Raw genomic sequence first — 22,844 nt, forward strand, 5'->3', positions numbered from 1 at the left:
CAGAGACACCTCCTGTTAGTCTGACTAAAAGGAAACAGTATTTTGGGAGAGTGACAATACTCTTCCTTGTCACTTTTTCCTTTAATAAGTGAGAACTGAGAAAATCTGGGAGTGGGTCCTTCCACCTAAACAGGAGTTATGCTCCCTAGTGCTGCATGAACAACTGTTGCAAAATTTAGTTCTGCTTTGATGAAAAACCACTTACAAGAATTTACTAAATTCACCTAATTCTACCCAGTCAAGGAAAATCCCTTTCTGGCTCATCAAATGCGTGGAAATACATGGATTGTAATCCATCTGTGAGCACAAGAGAAGGTTTCTAAAAACAGATTTTTCAGAGCAGGGAGGTCTAGATTCCTAACACCTGTCTCCTACTGGAATGAAGTACACTCTGCAGATGTCACTTGCTTCCCCTTACCTAACTAAGGAGCCCAGCTGACTTCTTCAGCCAGAAACACGGGGGTTTTGGTGAGTAAAGATGGCTAGGATGAATCTCATCCTGAGTGAAACAAAGTCCATATAACCAGAAGATAGTGTTTTCGGAAGCTATGTAAAATGTTGAAAGTTTAACTGCATTTCCAGTTATATATTTACACTCACATAAAATTAACTTGTGCAATGGTGTGCAAACCCTTTAATCTGTTATCATATCATTCATTTCTACTGGTGCTCCTATTTACAATGCATGAATAACTCCTGCCATGTCTAATCAAGAAGTCTATAAGCAGAAAGCAAAAATTCCACTTTACATATACTTGCTATTTTAAAAATAAGAATGAAGGAATAGCCAAGATGACTTAGATCAAAGATCTGTATGACTCCAAATTCTCCTTCTTATGCAGGATGCTACTTCACTGAAAAATAAAATCAAATCAATAGAGCCAATATTCAGCAGCAGATAAATAGGAAGGCGTATAAAAAGAAGAGCATGCAAAGAGTGGGCCTAGTAAGTCTCCTCATTTTCTATAAATCAAGTCATTTATGAACTTGAAATACCTTTTTTTTTCTTCTCACAAGTAGATCAATTCTGTCACACCGTCACATGCCTTTCACGCTATTAAAAAACATACAAACTACAGTATTACTCATTTGTGTTCCCTTCTCCTTTCAAAATGGAATAAAATCTCCCTTCCACTTTTTTTAGACTGAGGGATTTAACAGAAACACATTTTGTAGTTCTTTAAATATTGCTTAGACTGTGAGACATTTTTGTGACAGGCTTTTTTCTGTTTAAGAGGAGACTATTAATTTCCTTGGATTAAAGAACATGGTAGTGAATTACATGTGAAAAAGATGCATTTGTAACAAAGTGCTACAATTGACACAGTCCCTCAAAAGCTCATGACTTCTTTAAGTAGCTGTACTTATATTTTACATGTCTCACCAGAGACATTAATGATTTTGTGGGCATGTTTTAACTACACAATGAAAGCAGAGCCAAATTGTTACATGCCCCTGTGTAAGGCTTTAATCGCAGAACTGTCGTGTTTTCATTTGCCCTCTAAGAACAAGAATGCATGACCACAGAAAGAATGAGTAAGAAACTCTGCTGCAGGATCACAGGACATGGGTTTCTGGCTTATGCTACAGATAACACAAAGTTCCTGATTCTACATTACAGATTTCTGGTTACTCAGTAATTATTTTGTAATAGTTAGCCTTAAGAAAGAACAAATCTAAAAAAAAAACCAAACAAACCCAAATGTTTTTTAAGCATTCTTACTTATTGTGTGATTCTACCACAGGGTTAGCTGTACCGCACAAGACAGTAATTTTAAGTATGGCTTTTAACACTCAGCCTTTGCTATAGATCGCAGAATCCCAGTGTCCTATGCAAACACCAAATGAAGTAAAACTGTATGCATTTACACCTGGTATAGACCAATGCACTGATATTCTGGCAATTTCTGAAAAGAGGATCTGCTAAATTTTTGTGTGGTTACTTTGATAAACCCAGTACCAAACCCAGGAAATATACAAGCAGTTCTTACCAACTAATAGGCCTCCATTTGAGCCTCCATTAATAGTCAGCTTCTTTGGGGACGTGTAGCCTTCCTTGATGAGGTATTCGGCAGCACACTGAAAGTCATCAAAGCAATTTTGTTTGTTGGCCAAGATACCACCTAGCACACAAATAAAACGAATTAGTTGATACCATAAAATCCATTTGATGCCATCTCTTCAGAGAAACATGCATGCAAAAATACCTGGGAACAATTCCAGTTTCATGAACATTTTAGCAATTGATGCAGCTCAGAAAGACAGCAAAAATGAAAGATTCTTTCAACAAAGAGAGGGTATAAGATGGTTCTGTCAATAAGACTAATGCTTTCAGAAACTCTGAATAATACATACCTATACTGTGGATTGAGTGCCAGGTAATGCTTCTAATTAAAGCTAAAAGCTTTACATTGCAAAACATATACAAAATGACCACATACAATCCACTTGAGGCTTGATTTAATGGGACTTTAACAGCGTTAAATTCAGTGACAGTTTCTTATGGCAATAAAGCCTCAGCTTATAAAATAAGCTATATAAAATAAGCACTTCTAATTTCCTGGGCACAGAATATGTGGCTGACAATTATTTTCCGATTAGTTGCTTTCGAATCAGATGATATATAGCTATGATCAAACAGGGACTTCGGAATTGCATCTTGGTTTGAAATTTTATTAACTACCAGTATGGAAATGCTTAAGATGCTGCCATTCTGTTAAACAAAATTTCAAACATGACGAGATGTATGAGCAATAAATCGCAACGGAAAATGTAGGTCCAAATGATATCGTTGGTAAGACTTCCAGTTCTCAAACCAAAAAATTTTGCGTGGAGGGATATGAAAGGAAAAGCATGGTTTCCCCTACAATCTTTCAGCTATTTGAGCAGAAGATTATCAACCCAGACAACACACAGTTGATCAGATTTCACGATCTTCCCATTTTAGATGCCTGTTTGGCAAGATATAAAACTGGCTTCTCCTTGAAGGTTATCCTACCTTAAGACTTGTTGTCTTATTTCTGAGGCAATTATAAGCTAGTAAGAAATAGGAACTAGGAAGAATTTCCTCATATGCCTATAGCAAAGGCTGTGGTCCAGGCAGGTAAGAGGAGCTCAGTGGATGCAGAAAGGGAACTCCGCTTCCTTCTACTTTGAAAGCTGGATGTGTATTCGAAGCTAATTGCCTGAGGTTCCCAGTGTCGTCCAGGAACATATGGGACAATTAATTCTACTCTTAAGCTGAGCTATAATCTGGAGGTGTGTATATCTCCATTGTTCATCCAGTGACCCTAGACACCCTATTCACACTGGATGCTTCATTTCTATGCTGCAAAGCTTTGGTAAGGTAACTCTAGTACTTGGTCATACAAATCACAAAGTAATCTTCAAATGTGTGGCAATAAAGAGGAAATAAATCTTACTCTTTACTCAAAGTTCTGGTCTGATGTTAGGTAAAAATCCTACCTAAGTAAACAGACTTTTGCAGTTACCAAAACCCAGATAGATCTCTTATGATGCAACTGCAACAAAAGACTTGGGTTAAAATTAAGCAGGAAACAGGTGGACCAAAGAAGCATTATCATATTACAATAAATGTTATTAAAACCTATTACAAACCAATTGGAAAATTAAAATTAATGAAGGGTACTTCATCTTTAGCAATAATATCCTGTATCTGCAAGCATATATAGCTTCTATTTATGAAACTATTACATATTTAACTCAATTGTGAGGAAATGACCCAGACATTACCACACATGAAATAGTAAAACCAAGATGTAATGATCTGGGATTACTGTTTTGTTTGATAAGAAGTTATTATGGATTAGTCCCATAGCAAATTGCTGCATCATAAACACCACTGTGCATTTTGGTGCATTTGCCTTGCTGACAACATCTCCAGCAACTTATCTCCCAGGTTCTTGGGATATGAATGAGGCAACACCCGTAAATAATTATGGGTATGTTACAGAGATAAGGCTTTTCCCATCTTTTTCCTCTAGGAAAGTGATGCACTAAACTGTCAACAATAAGGAAGGTGGACAATCAAAGGATTAAGACAATGATTAGACTGGAAAAACATGGAAAGAAACACATCAAAGGTATTAAGAAAAGGGGAAAAGAGATTGAAAGGGTTTTATAGTGAGTGATTTGGTTTCCCTGTGGCATGAAAATCAGCTTTAAAAACCTGACTGCCTACAAGAAGTCTGACTCCCTAAGAGAGCGTGGAGGGTATGGCATGTTACTGCACTTGTAGAGCTGAGTGTTTTCATATGAACCTCTATCACAGAATCAAGAATTGTTTAGGTTGGAAAAAACCTTTGAGTACAGCCTTTAACACTGCCAAGTCCAGCACTAAACCATGTTCCCAAGGGCCACATCTATAAGTTTTTTAAATCCCTCAAGGGATAGTGACTCAACCACTGCCCTGGGCAGCCTGTTCCAGTGCTTGACAACCCTTTCAGTGAAGAAATTTTTCCAATAACGTCCATTAAAAATAACAAAAGGGTCTGTTCATAAATTGTGCAAAACCAGCATAGAAGAATTACATTCTGAACTCGTAAGTTTACATATTCTGTAAGGTTCTGGAAATAGGGATTCTTTTTGTGTGGTACCAAAAGAGTCCAAAGAGTTACTGTTGTGTTGGGGGTCTAGAATTGTGGAGACATGTGCAACTGCAAATAATGAGAGGTATGTGAAAGCAACCTGGCCTACTGCAGTATAGACAAACTTTTTTTTTTAAATCAGTTCAAGTAAATAGCTGCATTTTCAAATCCTGAAGTGTAGGGAACATGACTTTGTTTTAAAAAATGCAATAATTTTCTTGGAAAGTATTGTGTTTGTGCAAAACCATTTTTCAGTAGGTTACAAAAATTAAAACAATTAAAGAAAACCATCAACTAACACTAGACAATGTAGAGGTGTAACACAGAAGGAAGAAAAAAAAAAAAAGATAAAATGTTGTAATTTTCATTGCTTACGCTGCAGTGTTTTTCCTCTGTTTGGACTGATTTACCTTTGTGCCAAGTCTCTCCATATTCACCACCACCCCTGATGTTCGCCACTGCTAGAACACCCCCAAGGTGTCGAACAAAAATAAGTCTTGACACACTGAAAAAGCAAACCAATAGAGGATTATTTTTCATTTCCAATTTTTATATCCCTATCACTTTTATAAAAACACTTTGAGGCAAAGATCTCTCTGAGAATCAATCATGAAATCATGAACTTTCCCTTGATGGCAAACCTGAGTAGCCAGGATTTTCTCAGTAGTTACCCATGGAAATGAAACCCTCTGCAGCTTTGAGAGAGGAAAGAACCAGTGCTGTTCCATTCTTCCTCCTTTAGTTCTGCACTTTGGAGGAGATTAGCCAGTGGTTCTGCCTAACAGACCCCCCACTTTATCTTCAAAGCTTTCAGTGCAGGGACTAGAGCTATGCAGTACCACTGGACTCCCATAGTTTCCTGAACTGTTTCTCTTCTGTGTGTCCACTTTTTCAGAGAGGAATGGAAGGCTTAGCCCCGATGAAGAAAGAAAAGAATTAAGATCAGCACTTGATCTTTGTTTATGAGCAGGTATTTTCAGCATTTCTGCTTAATGTACCTTCTTTTTTTTCCCTTTTGTAAAATTGTATTTGCAAAGAAAAACTCTGCTTCTATCACTTTTTGTGTCAGACTCTGCATTCAAGGATAACCAGCTTTTTATTTATTTTCCACTTGCACTATTAAATACACAAGAAATAGTAAAAAATAAAATTACAAATTCTGCCTAATAGCTCTAGAACCTGCTTGAAAGCTAATGTAACATATTATGTGGGTTTGTGTTTTTTTAATGCCAGACTGCAAAAGGATCAAAGCTATTGCTATCTTTGTAAAAGGGACTGAAATAATTTAAATTATATTTAACAATTAATAAGAGAAATGGATCCTGTATCTGCTGACGCAGAAGCTTAACACAGCAGAAGCTGCAGATGGCAAACCACACATATGCCAAGGAGACCAGTAAAATATCAAAACTGAATCCCAACAAGTTGGGTTTATTCCACCTAGTAGGTTTAAATTTCTTACTTGAAATCTTTGCTCATACAAGAAACCACTGCCTGCAGAAATTAATCCTATTCAACCACAAGAGCAAGGATTGGGTCCTTCTACCTTTAAGTTCCTGACTGCTTACAAGAGATGTCTTAGAAGATGGCAGTCCTACAGTGTCTCATGTGGATGTAATGTCAAAACAGGTAAATTTTTCATACTTTCCAAAGCAATTATCTGTGCACTGCCACTTGTTCCTCAGAGTATATACCAAGGATTAAGAAAACAAAAAGAGAAGCAGAAGGATAACTGATAACAGATTTCTGTATTTTGATAATCCATCAAAGGAAAACCTTTCCACCTAGGCTGGTTATCTGTGGCCATCAGATGGCTCAGGAGGCATGAATTATCTCTGCTTCTGTAAAATCAGTCCTGAACTCCATCACTATGAATAGTGTTTTCCTTAGACTGCTGTGACATGCTGATCAGATCCAAGATTGATATTCTCTAAGCACACTGTGCAAAGGTCAGAGAGCATTATTCTGTCAGACTCTATGATGCCTAATTTTGACAGTTGCTACACAGCTAATGTGGAGTAGCCTGACAGTAAGATGCCTCATGAGACTGTGACTTATTTTTTGGTATGTTAGAGCCACAAAACCTCCCAGAATATTCTGCACAGAGTCCATCCTCTTCCACCTGCTGAAAGAAACATGCTGAAGGATCAGCATATTTAATCAGCAAAGAACCTGTGAGAAATGCAAAACCATCCTGTTAAGTACATCCCATCCTGTCTGTGGACTCTCTAACAGAGGTGGCACCTTGATGATAATTTTTGGAGGGGTCTAACTGATTTAGCTTCTCACAGGATATGCAGTACTCATTATAGGAAGTTAGTCCCCGTTTCCAAAAGCGAATAATTTTTCTGCTGCACAGGCCCTCAATGGGACAAAGTCCAGAGTTTGGTAGCAATCATTATGTTGCTCAAATTATAAGTAATGTTTAGTAAATCTGTGCCCACTACTATCGGGATTTACGTACTTCAGAAAACATCACCCCATATACTCCAATATATACATCTAGTAATGTCCCTGCTAATGACTATTAATTAATACCTATTTTGGTACAGTCAGCAGTAAAGTGAGTCGGGACTCTAACTTAGAATCATAGAACAGTTAGGGTTGGAAAGGACCTTAAGATCATCAAGTTCCAACCCCACTGCCATGGGCAGGGAAACCTCACTCTAAACCCCGTCACCCAAGGCTCTGTCCAGCCTGGCCTTGAACATCACCAGGGATGAAGCATTCACAACCTCCATGGGCAACCCATTCAAGTGCCTCACCACCCTAACAGGAAAGAACTTCTTCCTTATATCCAATCTAAACTTCCCCTGTTTAAGTTTTGACCTGTTACCCCTTGTCCTGTCACTACAGTCCCTAATGAAGAGTCCATCCCCAGCATCCCTATATGCCCCCTTCAGATACTGGAAGGCTGCTATGAGGTCTCCACGCAGCCTTCTCTTCTCCAGGCTGAACAGCCCCAACTTTCTCAGCCTATCTTCATACAGGAGGTGCTCCAGTCCCCTGATCATCCTCGTGACCCTCCTCTGGACTTGCTCAGGAATTAACTTTTTTTAAAGTGAAAATTCCAAGTGATCAGACAGCACAAAATTCAGGTTTCATATACAACCCTGCTATTGCCTCCTGTGTTCTTTCACGTGGGTTCTTGCTTCCAGGTTTGAGTTCAAGTCACAGCAAACTGACGGGTCACCCTAGATACACCTATGAAACACCTAATTCTGCAAAGGGAAGTCTAGGTCCCTGTTCTTCCAGAAGTCTCTATAGCCTTTTGCTCATTATCGCTGAGTCTCTGGACTTGGTCGCTTTCTTGCTTTTTGTGGAGCAGGAGGGAATTGTACCAAACTAACTGAAAAGACTAAGCTTGCACTCTGCACCATGGCTGCTATGTTGCCTGACCTTTCTCTGGCCTTGCAGTCTTTCCCTGCACTACCTCTTTGCTTAAAGGCTTGGTACAACCTCGTCCTGTATCAGTGAAATGCAATTTCACAGTCTGCTTCACAATCAGCTCTGTTCCAGGAGGCATTACAAATTGCTTTTCCTGTACCCACACAGGCACATACAGGACAGTGAAGGGAAACACGTTGGTTCCTGCAGGGTAATTAGTCGAATCAGAGGCATTAGTGGCACGTCTGTCATGGCATTTCCCCAGCAGCTCTGACAAGCCACTGGTGTCAGTTCCATCAGCCTTCACTTGTGCTCACTACGCAGGCTGTATAATTAACGACAGTGCTCTAGTGGGCACCATACTTGACCTACTACTAAACGCAGCTCTTCAGTCCTGAGGAGCATATAAAAGATTCATGCTTGCACTCAAAAATAAACCACTACTGTAACTGCCTTAATGACTTTGGCCTATCATTCTCATAGTTATTTCTGGATACTCTAACCTGTTGGTTTGTTTCTACTGCTTTGAAAAAGATTTTAATTTTTCTGTGTTGAGGAAAAAATGAAAAGCAACACCAGATTCTGAATTACACAAAATAAGCTCCCCAAGCCAGAAAGCTGGCTGACTTTAATTGGTGCAAAATACCAGTGAGAAAATGTTGTACTGGCTTGAAGAAACACATGACAGAAACAAACCACTGTAAAGGAGAAGATGGAGTGCTTCCCGAAAAGTTGTAAGAACCCTAAGTTCAAATTTAAAAAATCAGTAATCTTTACCCAGTAACTTGTTTGTTTGTTCGCTTTAAAGGTAAGCAGGCTACTACTCAGTTGCATTTCTATAGTTACATCTCAGCTCAGGATCAGGTGGACAACGTGACAAGCTTCCGCCTTGACCATCCTGTGGCTGCTTTCTAGCACTCATGTTTGTGGTCACCTACAAAAAACCTGACAAAGTCACGGTGTTGGGCTGTGGCTGGAACAGCCCTTGAACCTGGTAACTCCTTGTGGAATACTGCAATAAACAGGGATTGACATATAGTCAAACAAGGGGGAACTGAATGTCCTGTCCTTCTGGCATAAATTATGAGAATTTCCTTTCCCTGATCTTACCTGCTTATTTTTGCAGCACACTTTCTCACTAAGTTACAAAATTATCAGGTTATTAACCATAAGGATGCATTTGAAGGCTTTGGCTGTTCTTATTTGTCTTTTAGGAAGAGAAAGACTGAGAAAGGGGTATGTTGATATCACAAGGAGTGAATGAGAGATGTGTGCCCAATTGTGTTTTATTTACATTGTCAGTGGGATAATGTATTTTGATCTGGTGGTGACTGACAGTTCTCTGTGCGTTTACTTTTAAGCGACCATAACAGATTCATATTTTATGAACTGTGTAATAAAGGTTTCACAGGGTTCAGGATGACATAGATCACTGCTCCCACCTCCTATCTTCCTGTCTTCTGACTGTCACCTGCACCCTCTTGCTGCTGTTTGGCAGACTTCTACTAGAGCCAATTTTCAACTAGCCAAAATGGCAGAAACCCACCCATTCTGTTTTGTTGGGATAGTTTTTTTTGCCATTCTTCCAAGGTAAATCAGCTTAGCAAAGATTCCAGCAAGCACCAGGGCCCATGGATGGGAGGTGGAAGGAGGCACTGTGAGATACCTTCTCCTTTTGCCAGCGGCCAGCTGGTGTCAGTTCTGTAGTACTTCAAATTTTACCTTAAATCAACAGATACATAATATTTACTTTAAGAAGGAAAACATGATTAAGTTTTATCATAGTTTTCAACATCTACAATGAACTCTAATTAGTCAGTGCTTCAGCCTAATCTAAAAAAGGAATTTAAAAACTATTCTGGTAATATAATTGTATCTCTCAAAAAACACAGGAAATTAAACATGTAGCTTTACAAGGCAGATAAAAAGCCTTTAAATAATCATGGACACAAGATGGGAGGCCCATTGTTAGACAAGGTACTTATTAGAAAGGACAGGAAACTGTAAATGCTATTTAGGAATACAATGGCAGTGACCTGGAAAAGCAAGTACTACAAAGGATTTCTTGAAATGTGCTGAGTCTAAAGCAAGACTGATAGCACCTAAACTTAATAGGGCTGTTTCATAATAGGTTATTTTTGTGTTGGTGAGCTGCTCTTCTGCTATATGAAAAATTGCTTTCCATTCAGTCCTCTGCATTTGTTTTCCCCTGCCTAAGAATATTTCTTATGTATTACAGACAACCACTGTCTCTTGGTAAGTCTATAAAAATTCCCTTGCTGAAGAAATAAGCTTTTTCTTTAAAGAGATCATCTATTCAATAAAGCTTATGGCTTTTGAGGGCTACAAATCCTGCTTTGCACATAGCAGTTTTGGTTTACAATGGATTCCTTTGCATACGCAGAGCCCATATCAACTGCATCAAGACAATCATCTTTCCTCTTTCATGATCATATGGGAACAGTAGAATTTTGCTTCTAATGTAATCTCCTCAAAAGTATAATACAAAAGCACGGCCAAATTTTAATTATTTACATTCATTTAAACAAATGTTTCTTTAGTGTTTAGACACAGGTAATTGCATAACTTGGAAAAAATACTTGCTTAATGTATGTACACTTGAGCTCTTCTGTTGAGCTCAAGTGACAGAATGGGAAGAGGTTAAGGGGCAATCCAAAGGGCAGGGTGCCTGTTGTAAACCTCAGAAAACCACTTCTCTGCTCTGAGACAGATTTATTCTGTGACCCTGGCCAAAATCCCTGAATTCAGAACTAACAAAGCAGATAAATAATGCTTGGACACCAATGTGCAGTCCTTATGGCCCCCATCTTGCTTCTCAGGGACCTGAAATGCACTACTCTGTTAGATCCATAGTCCATCCTTACTCAGTCTGTGACAGGTGTTGATACCTGATACTTCAGAAGGTATAAATCACGCTGCTTACCTGTAGCTTGGTGTAATTGATATGTTGAAGCCTCCATAACCATACAGGAAGGCAGGATGAGAACCATCCAATTTAATTCCTTTCTTGTGAATAATAAACATTGGGATCTTAGTGCCATCTTTGCTAGGGTAGAAAACCTAAGACAAGAGAAAAAGAAATCTGAAATGCTGCTACCGTCGTAACTTTCCACAAGTGGTGTTAACAAGAACCAGAAGCAATTGCTTTCATGGTGTCCAGTGGGTAAAACTTCCCAAGCAATCTGCACCAATTGTCCAGGGCAGGTTCAGTAACGGCCATCACCCACCTTGTTGCTTAATAGCTGTGGAAAATGTATCAAAATAAGATAAGACAAGGGGAACTACAACATCATTTTTATGTATCTTATTCATCAATTCTACATACAACAGGGCTTAAGAAAATGCTGCAAAACCAATACAACTCTCTGCAAGGGAAGACTGGTGGCGTGAAAACACAAGAACTGCATGGTCCATCAGCGAAGACTGAGCAGGCAAGGAGAATGAACAGAACTAAAACCAGATTTCCAATCTAGAATTACAAGTGCTAAAACCTTCTCCTTTTTAAAAATTCAAAGTTTCAGATGCTAGAGAAGAGCGGACAGAGAAGAAAAACTCATGATAGGGTGGTGACTGAGTGAGACCCCACTAAGCATTATATTGTTTTGGATAACAGAGAGCTATGCTACTACCAGTAAATATGTAAAACTCTGAAGATCTTGTACTGCTGAAATCAGAGAATTCCTTTACATCAGTTGATGCAGCAGTCTTTGCTTGTAAAAACATAAATTTAATCACAATCAGAAGGCCAAAGATATTTTAAAAGTCACAGTATTTTGGTTTTAGCATTAACACATTAGCATTAACAACATTTCTTAACAGAGTCACTTCATACACAATGTTCAAGTCAAAAGAGCAAAATTTGAACAGCTGATGACACTGTTTCTTACTAAGCTTTGTGAAAACAGAAAAAAGCTGACTACTCAACACTGATGCATGCAGCATGATTTCACCAAAGCAAGTCTGTATCCAGTAAAGTGGACTAAGCATTAGCCAGTCTTTCCAGCTTGTCTGATCAACCACCTCATCAAGGTGGTAACATAAGCCATGACAGAAACATTAGTAGCACTTGGTGCATTTTCAGATATGATCTGGCAGCTAAAACCAGGAGCCCTAATGCTGCAGAACCCCAAATCCATCCAGCAAGAAAACAGAACTACCTGTTGGCTTTCAATAAATCAGCTTCCAAAACATCAAGTATGCACATAGCACATGCTTTCCTATGTCTTTCCATGACTGCCACAGCACTGTGTGGACTTAAAAGCTAAATTCTATCCACGCAAAGATAGACTGCAATTGCTTTATCACAGTTGCCATATCTTGTTTTGATGCATGTTTCTGCCTGCATACTCTATTCTAGGATCCAGCGCGTCTTATTTTGCTAGTCAACCAAAACACGCAGATGTGAATGCAGGTAACTGCTTGTCCTAAAGTTCTGGTTGACTACTTTTCATTGCTTTGGCTTTAGCATCATTATTTGCAGCTCTTGTCTAATCAGAACAAAGAACTGGTAAATAAAGAATGGCATTCTTATCATTTTGCTGCATGTTTACAACCCCTGTGCTTTTAAAGGAAAGAGACCTACCATGCTTTATTATAAAGCATGTGATCATCAGTATTTTTATAACACATGAACCTCATGAGTAATATGAACCTGTGCAACACATTTATTCTGAGCATTGACCGTAATGTGAAACAAGTAAATCCACATGGCATGTTGAAAATAGAATAACTGCATTTAATTTTAATCATTGCTAAGGAAATGTGAGAAATTTCTAATGAAACTACATCTAGCTCCAAAGGCTTCACCAAAACCTGCAGACATATTCCAGATAAAATTTTGTATTTCACAGTTCCCAGCAGATGGAAAAATTCAGAACAAAAGCCTGAAGGCATTTTTACACAGATTCTACCACTGTTTCTAACTATTGCTACAACTTTACTGACAAAGTGCTCATCAGAACTCACTGAAGTAGGATAGAAAGGATTTTCAATTTCAATATTTAGCCGAACACTGTAAGAAATTAAAATATGCCATGGACAGAAGAACAGCCAAGGCTGGTGATGAGGAGCTCCACAGAGATTCCTCTTTAAGATGCTATCCATCAACTCCAGTTGCAGCAGGCAATTCATGCAAAGTGAGCACCTGGCCCTCCTACATTTACAGCAATTCTGGCTGTTGGCCAGTCCTTTCCTGATGATTAAAGGATGCCACTGATTTTACTGATTCTTTCTGAATAAGGGCTTTTTTTTTGAAACAACTCCCTGAAAACTGATTTCAGTAGGGCTTTTATCATCATCAGTTAAGATTAAATAACATACCATTAAATGAAAACTCAACAAAAAGAAGATACATGTCAAGATGACATTTGCAATTTAAGAGTTTTTACTCCTGTCTTTGCTAAAATAATGATTATCTCTCCCTCCAAGATGAACAAACAGGAAGGGGGTGGAAATCAATTCAGTGAGACACCGAGGTATGTGAAGCTATTTAAGCTTCTCCAAATAGACTATTTTCAACAACTGATTCAATCTCACCTTTAAATTGGGTGCTACTCTCAAGCAAGTCCAATGGTTTATTCATGTAACCAATAAAGGAACGTGCTTCTATCTCAAAGATTAAGGTAAACTGGAATGGGCAAGCCCTAAAAATAATTCTCCAAGATAGTATTTCATAACTAATTTTAGAATCAGTCAGCTTTTACAGCAGTAAATGCTAATAAAAGGACACTACTGTTTTCTACTTTATCACAGATAAGAGTGATCCACTTGTACTGGTCACATTATATTACCCATTGCTCATATATTTTCAAATAAAGACTCATATCACTACAGACATTAGCATGTAAGAGGAGGCCATAATAGCAAAGTGATTTTGGAGGGAAAAGAGTGGAGAACAATGCTCCAGACATATTATCATGAATGCTGAACCTCACTATTCAAGGAGAGACACACTAAAAATATGTAATCTCAGCCTCTAGAAATGCACCGCAACGCTGTGTGGTTGACAGGGCACTCCTGCTGCTTGCAAGCCTTCATGCTATTCTAGGAGCAAACCGATGGAGCGGAACAGCAGCCCTGAAATAGCTGTAGCTCACTTCATCTCACACTAATGTCCCTATCTGTCACACAGCAGAGGGGTCACAGTGCCAGAAAGAATCACTTTCAGTTCAGATTGCCAGAACCTGAGGCATGAATTTATAGCCCTTCTTCTTATGACCCAGGGAGAAAGCGTCACTGTTTGTGCAATTACTCATTACTATAAATTACATGAAGATTAATCTATACAAGCTACATGAAAACAAATCTAAGTCATTCTTCTTTAGTGCATACATACATATTTATAGAGTGGTGCATTGTTGGTTTTTGTTAACTTAGCATTGAAAAGCAATTTACATTCCATTTTCAGCTAAAAATTACAATGGAAATTTGCTTCCAGTACAGTTTACATAGTAAGTTTTACAGGTAAATACAGTTAATGGCTGTGTGATAGGGTTTGTACTCCTGAAATAATATTACTTCTATAAAACCAAAAATTCTTCTAAGCAAAATTCAACCTTGAACTTGTACAGATTGAAAATTAACCTTATAAAGGCAAGATTCAACAGAGTTTGAAACACTGCTGTAAAACACAAACAAAAAATAATCTTATCCAAACAGGTTTAATGGATATATTTTCAAGCTGTGAGCAATACTCGAATGTCCACAAGCCTTTTACAATTTCTGTGATTCATTAATAGCAAAGAAAATTAAAATCCAGTTCGGAAGTCATTAGTTTGGCTTTTCAGTAAGAATTATTTCCTGCAGATTACATATGAATTTTACATATGAAAAGGAACTTTGACTTCTGGGACTTGAAAACACCCCCTAAGTCACAGTAGACCAATTATTCTTAGAAAGCCACTAGTGATTCTAAAAATGGCTCTCTCAACCTCTCTTTCAAGATTAGGTACTACATACCAGAGATATCAATTCTTTCCATGTCTTTGTGTGCTTGATCAAAACCAGTTAAGAGTTACGCTTGTCATTAGATTGACATCCATTGTGCGAAATGCCAAAGAATTTTATGAAGAGCAACTAAGAAGGCATATAAATCATGCTGGAATACTGCTTATTAAAAATGAACGTTCCACAATTTAGGTTTAATAACACCATGACAAAGCCTTTAAAAAGAGTTTTGTTCCAATGTCCTCTACAGAATTTTACTGATATTAATTCTTTTGATTTGAAACACATATGGGATGTAGCAGTCTTGTGAAGTTTAACAGCTGTTTTCTGCTTCTAGGTAAGAGCAGCTGCCCTCACACACAGCTGCTGTGATTCCACCAGTGGCCACCACAAAGTTACAGACAGCAGTAGAGAAGTGTAATGCCCTGTTCAGTCACACCACCCACAAGCACAAGTGAAGCAGCTGATGGGCTGTGTTGAGCAGCTGATCAAAGGGAATGACTACTTCTGTTTTTATTTCCTGGAATTACATTTCAAGGGTCCAGTTTCACATAAAGTACTTCATTAAGTGTGAGATGAAGATTTCTCATCACACTTACACACATCTGTGCTTTGAGATTTAGGGAAGGAAAGCATAGTGTAAGTAAATCATGTAATGTCACTCATGCTTTCCCAAATGCTGCGAATGCTTTGTTAAGGGCTCACCATTTTAAAAGTCCCCCACAACTATTTGAAAGATGTCTGAAAGAGTAAACATAATGGAGTAGTACCTGGAGAAAGTATTCCTACACAGATGTGGCATAAGGGTGTTCAAACCTGTATTTGGGTACAGAGAAACAGTGCCTGAGGCTAAGCAATGCTACATAGCAACACCTCCCACTGACAAGTTCTAATAGCTGCTACTCTTTGCTTCAGGAAGGCAAGTCACAAAGACCCTGCCTTCACACCAGCAAGTCTGAACACTTCAGCACTGGCAAGCAGGGAGAAATCCTCTCCTCCAGATGCCAGGGCAGAAATCTCACCTGTTCACGCAGAATTACACGCTACCTTACCATACTCCCCCCAGCTGGCCCCAGCTCATTCAATCCCTCATTGCCTCAGACTGCATAAAAAATCTGATACCAGTGTGGGGCTAAAGATTATAGCCCATCACAAGCAAAACATCTTACTTATTGTGGCACTGGCACAGACCCAAGTATAAGATCACCAGCGGCCCCATGGATAACTCTGGCAGCCAGCCAACAGCCACTGTAAGAGCACCTCTTACCACCAGTTTTTGTATTCCTATATACAGCATGAACCAGAAGCCAGGAGAAGTAATAGAGAACAATTACGACTACACAGCAAATCCACGGGATCGGAGGTTTTTTTTCCTTAGAGGGGAATCCTCATCAATCTTCTTTAAGCCTCTTAAATTAGCTTCAAAGCAATCCTGTGTGGGTTGCGAAGCTTGTTTAATACAGAACTGGACAAGGGCCAAAGTTACTCAGCACAGTAAAAATTCATGCAGGTAAAACCCAGAAAGGAGAACAGTCATTTGCAAAAGTACTGTGAAAATAATCAAGAAACCTTTTAGAAGAAATTGTTTTACAACCCACCCACTGGCGCAAAAAGCAGCCTCATGCTGACAGAGGCAATGTGCCAGGAGATGGTCTTTTAAAAGAAATGTCTCCTTACTAAGTTCAGCTGCTTAGCTCCAAATGATTGCAGGGAGGTGTATCACAGGCTAGTGGGAGGAGGGAAGGGGAAGGCAAGACAAAAATATAGCTGAAAGTTCAGAAATTCTGCAAGACTGATATGTGCTTTTAAATCACACTTTTCTACACTAGTTAAAAGACAGCATTCCCTTTGCATAAAGCATTAGAAGTAAATGGGATGCAATGAGACCCCCCTTCTACTCCACTTTTGCAACCTGGATGACTTCTTACTTCTTCTCTAAATGTTTATCCTCTGCCCCTTTCAGAGCTCCTTGCAGCAGAATTAGCATCTGCCACATCGTTTTCATTCCTTTTATCAATCTGCCTTAAAGAAAACTTAGTGTACAGTGCAGAGACAGCCAGATATCAAATAGGTAACATTTACCTTTTGAGCTAAATATACATTGTAGTCATATGAAACAGAAAAGTGTCCCAGGAGCCTCTGAAAGTTACAGTCTAATTACCTCTGTGGTTACACATTCGAGAAATTATTATTATGTACTATAGCATGAGATAAGCAAAGTACTGTCTCAATAGGAGGAGCACACTGTTATGAATAAAAACATAAATAACAGGTGCTGGCTAGTGCAATTTCTTTCATTAAATCAAGCTTTACTTCATTGAGAAAACCACTCTGGCAGGAGTCAACTCACTGTAATAGTGTGTAAGCCTCAGAAAGTAAACACTACTCATCTTTACCACACTGGGTATCAGCTCAAGCTGTAGTGCGAAACACTACAAGAAGAAAAATGTAGAAGTAACTTACCATGCGGTAAGCAAGGGGAGAAATTTGCTTATACAAGGTACTCCACAACAACTGTTCTTATTTATGATTTTGTGCTGCTATAAGTACATACATCTAATTCAACATAGTGAGAAAAAGATATATTCACCTCAAACAGTAACTGCCTCCTTCAGCTTTTCTGTTTCTGGCTTTGCCTTGCTCAAAACTGGCTTGGTTACCTCAATGCAGCCCTGCTTTAGAGCTCTACAAGCTTCAAAAAGATTATACAATCACTGTTGGTTTTTCTCCCTTACACAGATAACATCTACATGGTTCAGGGTGCTCAAACTTCACCTGTAAACCTGTATCCAAAAATTCTTGCACAGAACAAATCCAATCTTGACACTGGTAATGTCAAGTGCCCAGCTTGTGTCAATGCCCCAAGAGGACCCACATATTCAACTTAACATTGCCAAAATGTTTCATCTATGACTTTCAATCCCTGGACAATTTCAGAGCACTCTGCTCTCTCTTCCTTAGAGTATCATAGCATGTTTATAGGTATCAAGTTGGTTACCCAAAACCAGAGGTGCTATAAATCACTAAATGCCTACAAAAAATTCTGCATGTGACTAGTACAATATTGGAAAAATAGCTGATATGTTTCATTCACAGGGCTGGAGCACCTCTCCTATGAAGATAGGCTGAGAGACCCAGGCTTGTTCAGCCTGGTGAAGACAAGGCTCCAGGGAGACATTAGAGCAGACTTTCAGTACTTAAAGGGGGCCTGAAAGTAAACTGGAGAAGGACTTTTTATAAGGGCATGTAGTGACAGGACAAGGGGAAAGGGTTTTAAACTGAAAGACGGTCAACTGAGATTAGATATTAGGAAGAAGTTCTTTCCTGTGAGGGTGGTGAGGCACTGGCACAGGCTGTCCAGAGAAGCTGTGGCTGCCCCATCCCTGGCAGTATTCGAAGCCAAGTTGGACAGGGCTTTGAGTAACATGCTCCAGTGGAAGGTGTCCCTGCCTGTGGCAGGGGGTTGAAACTGGATGATCTTTAAGGTCCCTTTCAACCCAAACCATTCTATGGCTCCTTCTTTTTGATTTGAAAAGAAACAGAGATCACCTACACTGGATAATGCATCTTTCAAAATCAGTCCTAGATCACTTACCCTGTGCATATTTATTCTGAACTTACTGAAATAAACAGGTCACATAAAAGCATTATGAAGAACTTCCTGTGTGGTTTCTCACTCACATTGTAGCTACAAATAATTTATTTTCTGAGATTTCAGCTTGAATTTAAAGCTACCCATTTGTGTCCTTACATCATTGAAAAACTAAAATGTCAGCAGCAGGAAAAAAAAATCCCTTGAGAATGGTCAAGGATAAAGTAAAGAACTAAAATCCTAGAAAATATTTGGGTTGCTAGCTTAGAAGACAGTAACTAAGGATTCAGATGCCATTCATTTCAACATTTGTGTCTGGTGACCACCCCTTGCTGGGAGACAGTATTTCAGGCTCATCTATTGTTTTCAGATTTGCAGCACTCATTGTACAACAAAGAAAAATCACCCAGTGAGTAGCATGAAGAATAAAAGAATTATGAGAATGAATTTCTATGACACTGTTCTAACAATACTTAGGGAAAAAATTAAACCAAAATGAGTATAAAGCAACCCAGTAAAAATTCCAAGTGACGGCATAATTTCCAAACAAGCGTGATAAGCAAGACTTTAAGTTATCTCATAACAGGAATACCAAGATGTGTGCTGATGCATCCCTATAATACTATTGGAAAAGGGAGGAAAAAAATGAGCAAAAGAGGAATGCCTTTTCTTTTTAAAGCCATAAGACTAAGGACAGCTTGAAACAATCTTAGGCAAAATGTGAACAATTCACTTGTATCAGACATAAGGAATTCAAGTACTAATAAATCAACAGATCAAATGTCTAATGATCTCAAGTCAACTAGAGTGAGTGCTAACATTTCAAAAAACACCAGTATTAGAAGGAAAAAGTTAAGGATGTTCCTATTGGTAAAAGATTGCCAGATTTGAAGCTTTTCTGCATCTTGTCTATTTTTATCTGTTAGCAGTGATCTCTGTGCACTACTACTTTCAAAAATAATTGATAAATTGGCTGAAAAGCAAGCAGTTCGGGGAACTGTCAGGGAGAATTTATGTCTCAGTTTTTCCCTGTCTGTTAGAATAGCAAGCCAGAACTAAGGAAATCATCCATTTCTTTGTATCATTCATCTACACAGTTGAAAAACTAGTTACTATGAATAATAGCAATATTTCTAAGAGGCTCCCCTTGTCCCATAAATTTCCTGAGAGACGTCTCAAGGACAGAGCAAAAATAATTAATCTTAGGAGAGATTATATTCTACCATACCTTGGGGTAGTGTTGATAAAATCAAATCAACTGCTAAATGAAGATGCAAACTACAAATTACCCTCAGTAATAAATACTGCACACTGATGAATTTGTACTGGATCATAAGCAGACAAAAGCCCACAGAAAAAAAAAGCTCTCATAATTAGTGGATGAACTGTTCCTAGGTATAAAGTGAACTGCTGCCTGGCTTTCTGTTTCTTTGGAAAAAAAATTCCTCCAGAATGCCCCAAGGTTTTATAATTTTTAATTTTTTATTACTTCTGATCTTATACTGAGAGCATACAATACCGAAGTCTCCTGAACAATCCCATTCATATATGGTCCACTTACACAAGTTCACAACTGCATCTCTGGATACTTATCAAAGCACTTGGTGTTCAAATTCTCCTCTCTCTTCATCAGTGAATGACAATTTAAGAAAAAGTAACCCACCAAATCTGTCTAGATAAAAACCTATTCACTATGCGTTATTCCTCCTTCCACTGGGGAGGAATAACCCCATGTGCCAGTACAGGCTGGGGGCTGGCCTGCTGCAAAGTAGCTCTGTGGAGAGGGACCTGGTAGCTCCTGGTAGACAAGAAGTTGTCCATGAACCAGCAGCAATGTCTCCTGTGGCCAAAGCGGCCTGGGCTGCATTAGGAAGAGCACTGCCAGCAAGTCAAGGAAGGTAATCTCTACTAGCCCTGGTGATATCTCACCTGGAGTACTATGTCCATTTCTGGGCTCCCCAGTACTAGGGACACAGAGCCCCTAAAGCAAGTCCAGCAAAGAAGCACTAGAATGACTAAGGGTCTGAAGCATCTCTCATATGAGAAAAGGCTGAGGGAGCTGAGCCTTTTCAGCCTAGAGAGGTTAATATGCATACTTTTCCAAGGTAATCACGTTCACAGTGAAAGCAAGAATCACAGCTTCAGTTTACAAAACATGCTATTATTTGCTTCGCTTTTTTCCTTTAAACTGCAGTCTGCTCCAAGCAGTGGCCACACAGCCTCATTTACTTTGCAGAGGCTCCTGGTCCTGTCCTATGAACAACTTAGTTACACTAAGTCTGAAACAAGTCTATGTAAAATCTCACTAACATTTGAAATTGCTGTTTTCCACTCTCAACTCCATCAATCTGTTTTCCACCACGATGATGAATGTTAATTAACATCAGCATAAAAAAATCCTAATCCACCAAGCAGTTTCGGCCCTGGGTGAAGACAGAAAGTATAATTTCATTGTGCTGTGTGATATGTATGTGTCCGAAGTTTATCTGCATTTTTCATTAGTTTTAAATATTACCAAATCTAATTTGTACCCTGTATGTAGTAAATGAGTAGTTATCATTAATCTTCCAAAATCAATTTATTTCGCTGTTCTGCTTTCAAGCTGTGGTTGGTAAGGGCCCTGTGATGGCCTGCATTTCTGTGCTATCCAGCACACCAGTGAATGTGGTCCATGACTAAGACTCTAAAGTGCTACAATAATGCAAGTGCATATAGAAGCACCAACCTTCTATTTTGTTATCTATAGGCTACTGTATTATCTTAAACCTCTTTGGGTCAGTCACATGTCAAGCCTAATAGATAACTGCACAAACTAGTTATCAACTTGTGTGCACTGGGGGCCTGCAATTCTGAAACACAAACCTCCCAGATCTGCCAGAGCCATTTCTATTCTGAAAACACCCCAGTCCCCTGATAGCTTACAAAGACACCATTCAGAATGAGAGGTGCAATCCATGTAAAGTATTTAAATGGAATATGGAGCTGCTGGGAAGCTTAACTGATAACAGAAAACACTGAGATGCTGCAGAAAAGAGGGAACAACAGAGTGCTTTTTCGAATGCGTAACAAAGGGAAGGCAAAACTACTGAAAAAGTACAATGCAATCCAGTAAGGCCAGAAATGTAACACACTATACTCTGACAGCTGCAATCACATACAGTCAAGAGAACAACTGACTAAAAAATGATTCAAAGAAGTATTTTGGGAGATACAGTACATGCCAAACTGAACTTACACAAACAATGAATTGCTAAGGAAAACGCAAACCCTAGAGTGGGACATCTAAGCCAAAGTCTCAACCACAAGATGTATGAAATAACTCCTTCTGCTGTATGCAGCATTTGTGAATCCTCAGCTAGAGTGCTGTGTTCAGTTTAAACCATGGCACACCATACACTGAGCATCTAAAGAGAGTCCAGTGAGAGAAGTAAGAATGACAGAAGGCCCAGACAATACAATCCGCTAAAAAAACAGAGTGCAGGGGTTTTCTTATATTTTTAGTCTAAAGGAAAAAAATTGCAAGGACATAACAGTGTCTATCTCTAAATATGCACAAGTTTGCTGTAACTAGAAGAGAATAATCCGTCTTCCATGTCTGTGAGGGACACTCAGCAATTCAATTGCAGCAAGGGAATTTATGTGAGACCTTGTGCTTGTGAAACCCTGCTCCCTGCAAAAGCTTTCTAACAGTAAATACAGTGAGACATTGCAACAGATTGCCTAGGGAGACTGCAGGCTTTTAGGCACAAGGCAGACAAAAGCCAACCAGGATTTTTTTTTCTGTACAAGCAGAAGTGACCTGCCACTGTGCTCAGGACAGATCAGTATGCTGTAGCCGTGGTAGCCACGATGGTCAGCTTTGGGACATGGGTACATGCCCATGTTGCCACCACCTCCAACCACATTCAGGGACTGTAGTTTCTTCTCTTTCCCTGTTTTTCTGTCTTTTGGTTATTACAGCAGTTCTTCTACAGGTTTTTTAATTCACAGCTGCCACCACCTGCTGGGTAATAACAGCTGGTTTCTGTCTCGCAGGAAAAGCCAATATCCTACCTCTTGGACTGTAACACATTTCCCACTTTGGAAACCTAATGACTCTTCAACAGACTTACATGACTCCACCAGCACAGTGCTGAAAAAGGCAACCAGGAAAGTCTGGTTGTCTTAGTGGCCTGATAAAGGAATTCAATGCTTTTTGCTACTAGATCAATGGCTCGAACGCTGGCCCACACCAGTGATGACTGACAACCGCAATCATCTAATAATCTTTTGCCAGCGGTGTGAATAAAACC

General features: G+C 39.1%; 1 protein-coding gene across 1 annotated transcript in view; it reads right to left on the reverse strand.

Annotated features, from left to right (window-relative positions):
* PREP (prolyl endopeptidase) overlaps positions 1-22,844 on the reverse strand; it is a 97,662-nt gene that overhangs the window by 9,954 nt on the left and 64,864 nt on the right. Inside the window, exons 11-13 of the mRNA XM_061366746.1 lie at positions 10,939-11,075; positions 5,018-5,112; positions 1,992-2,123 (exon numbers count right to left, since the gene is read on the reverse strand). Of these exons, the coding sequence (XP_061222730.1) occupies positions 1,992-2,123; positions 5,018-5,112; positions 10,939-11,075 (364 nt within the window). The remainder of the gene's footprint in view (positions 1-1,991; positions 2,124-5,017; positions 5,113-10,938; positions 11,076-22,844) is intronic.

The sequence above is a fragment of the Neopsephotus bourkii genome, unplaced genomic scaffold, assembly GCF_033783945.1.
Source record: "Neopsephotus bourkii isolate Nb327-2 ecotype Australia unplaced genomic scaffold, CSIRO-AGI_Nbou_v1 NB_1358, whole genome shotgun sequence".
Classification (NCBI taxonomy): Eukaryota; Metazoa; Chordata; class Aves; order Psittaciformes; family Psittacidae; genus Neopsephotus; species Neopsephotus bourkii.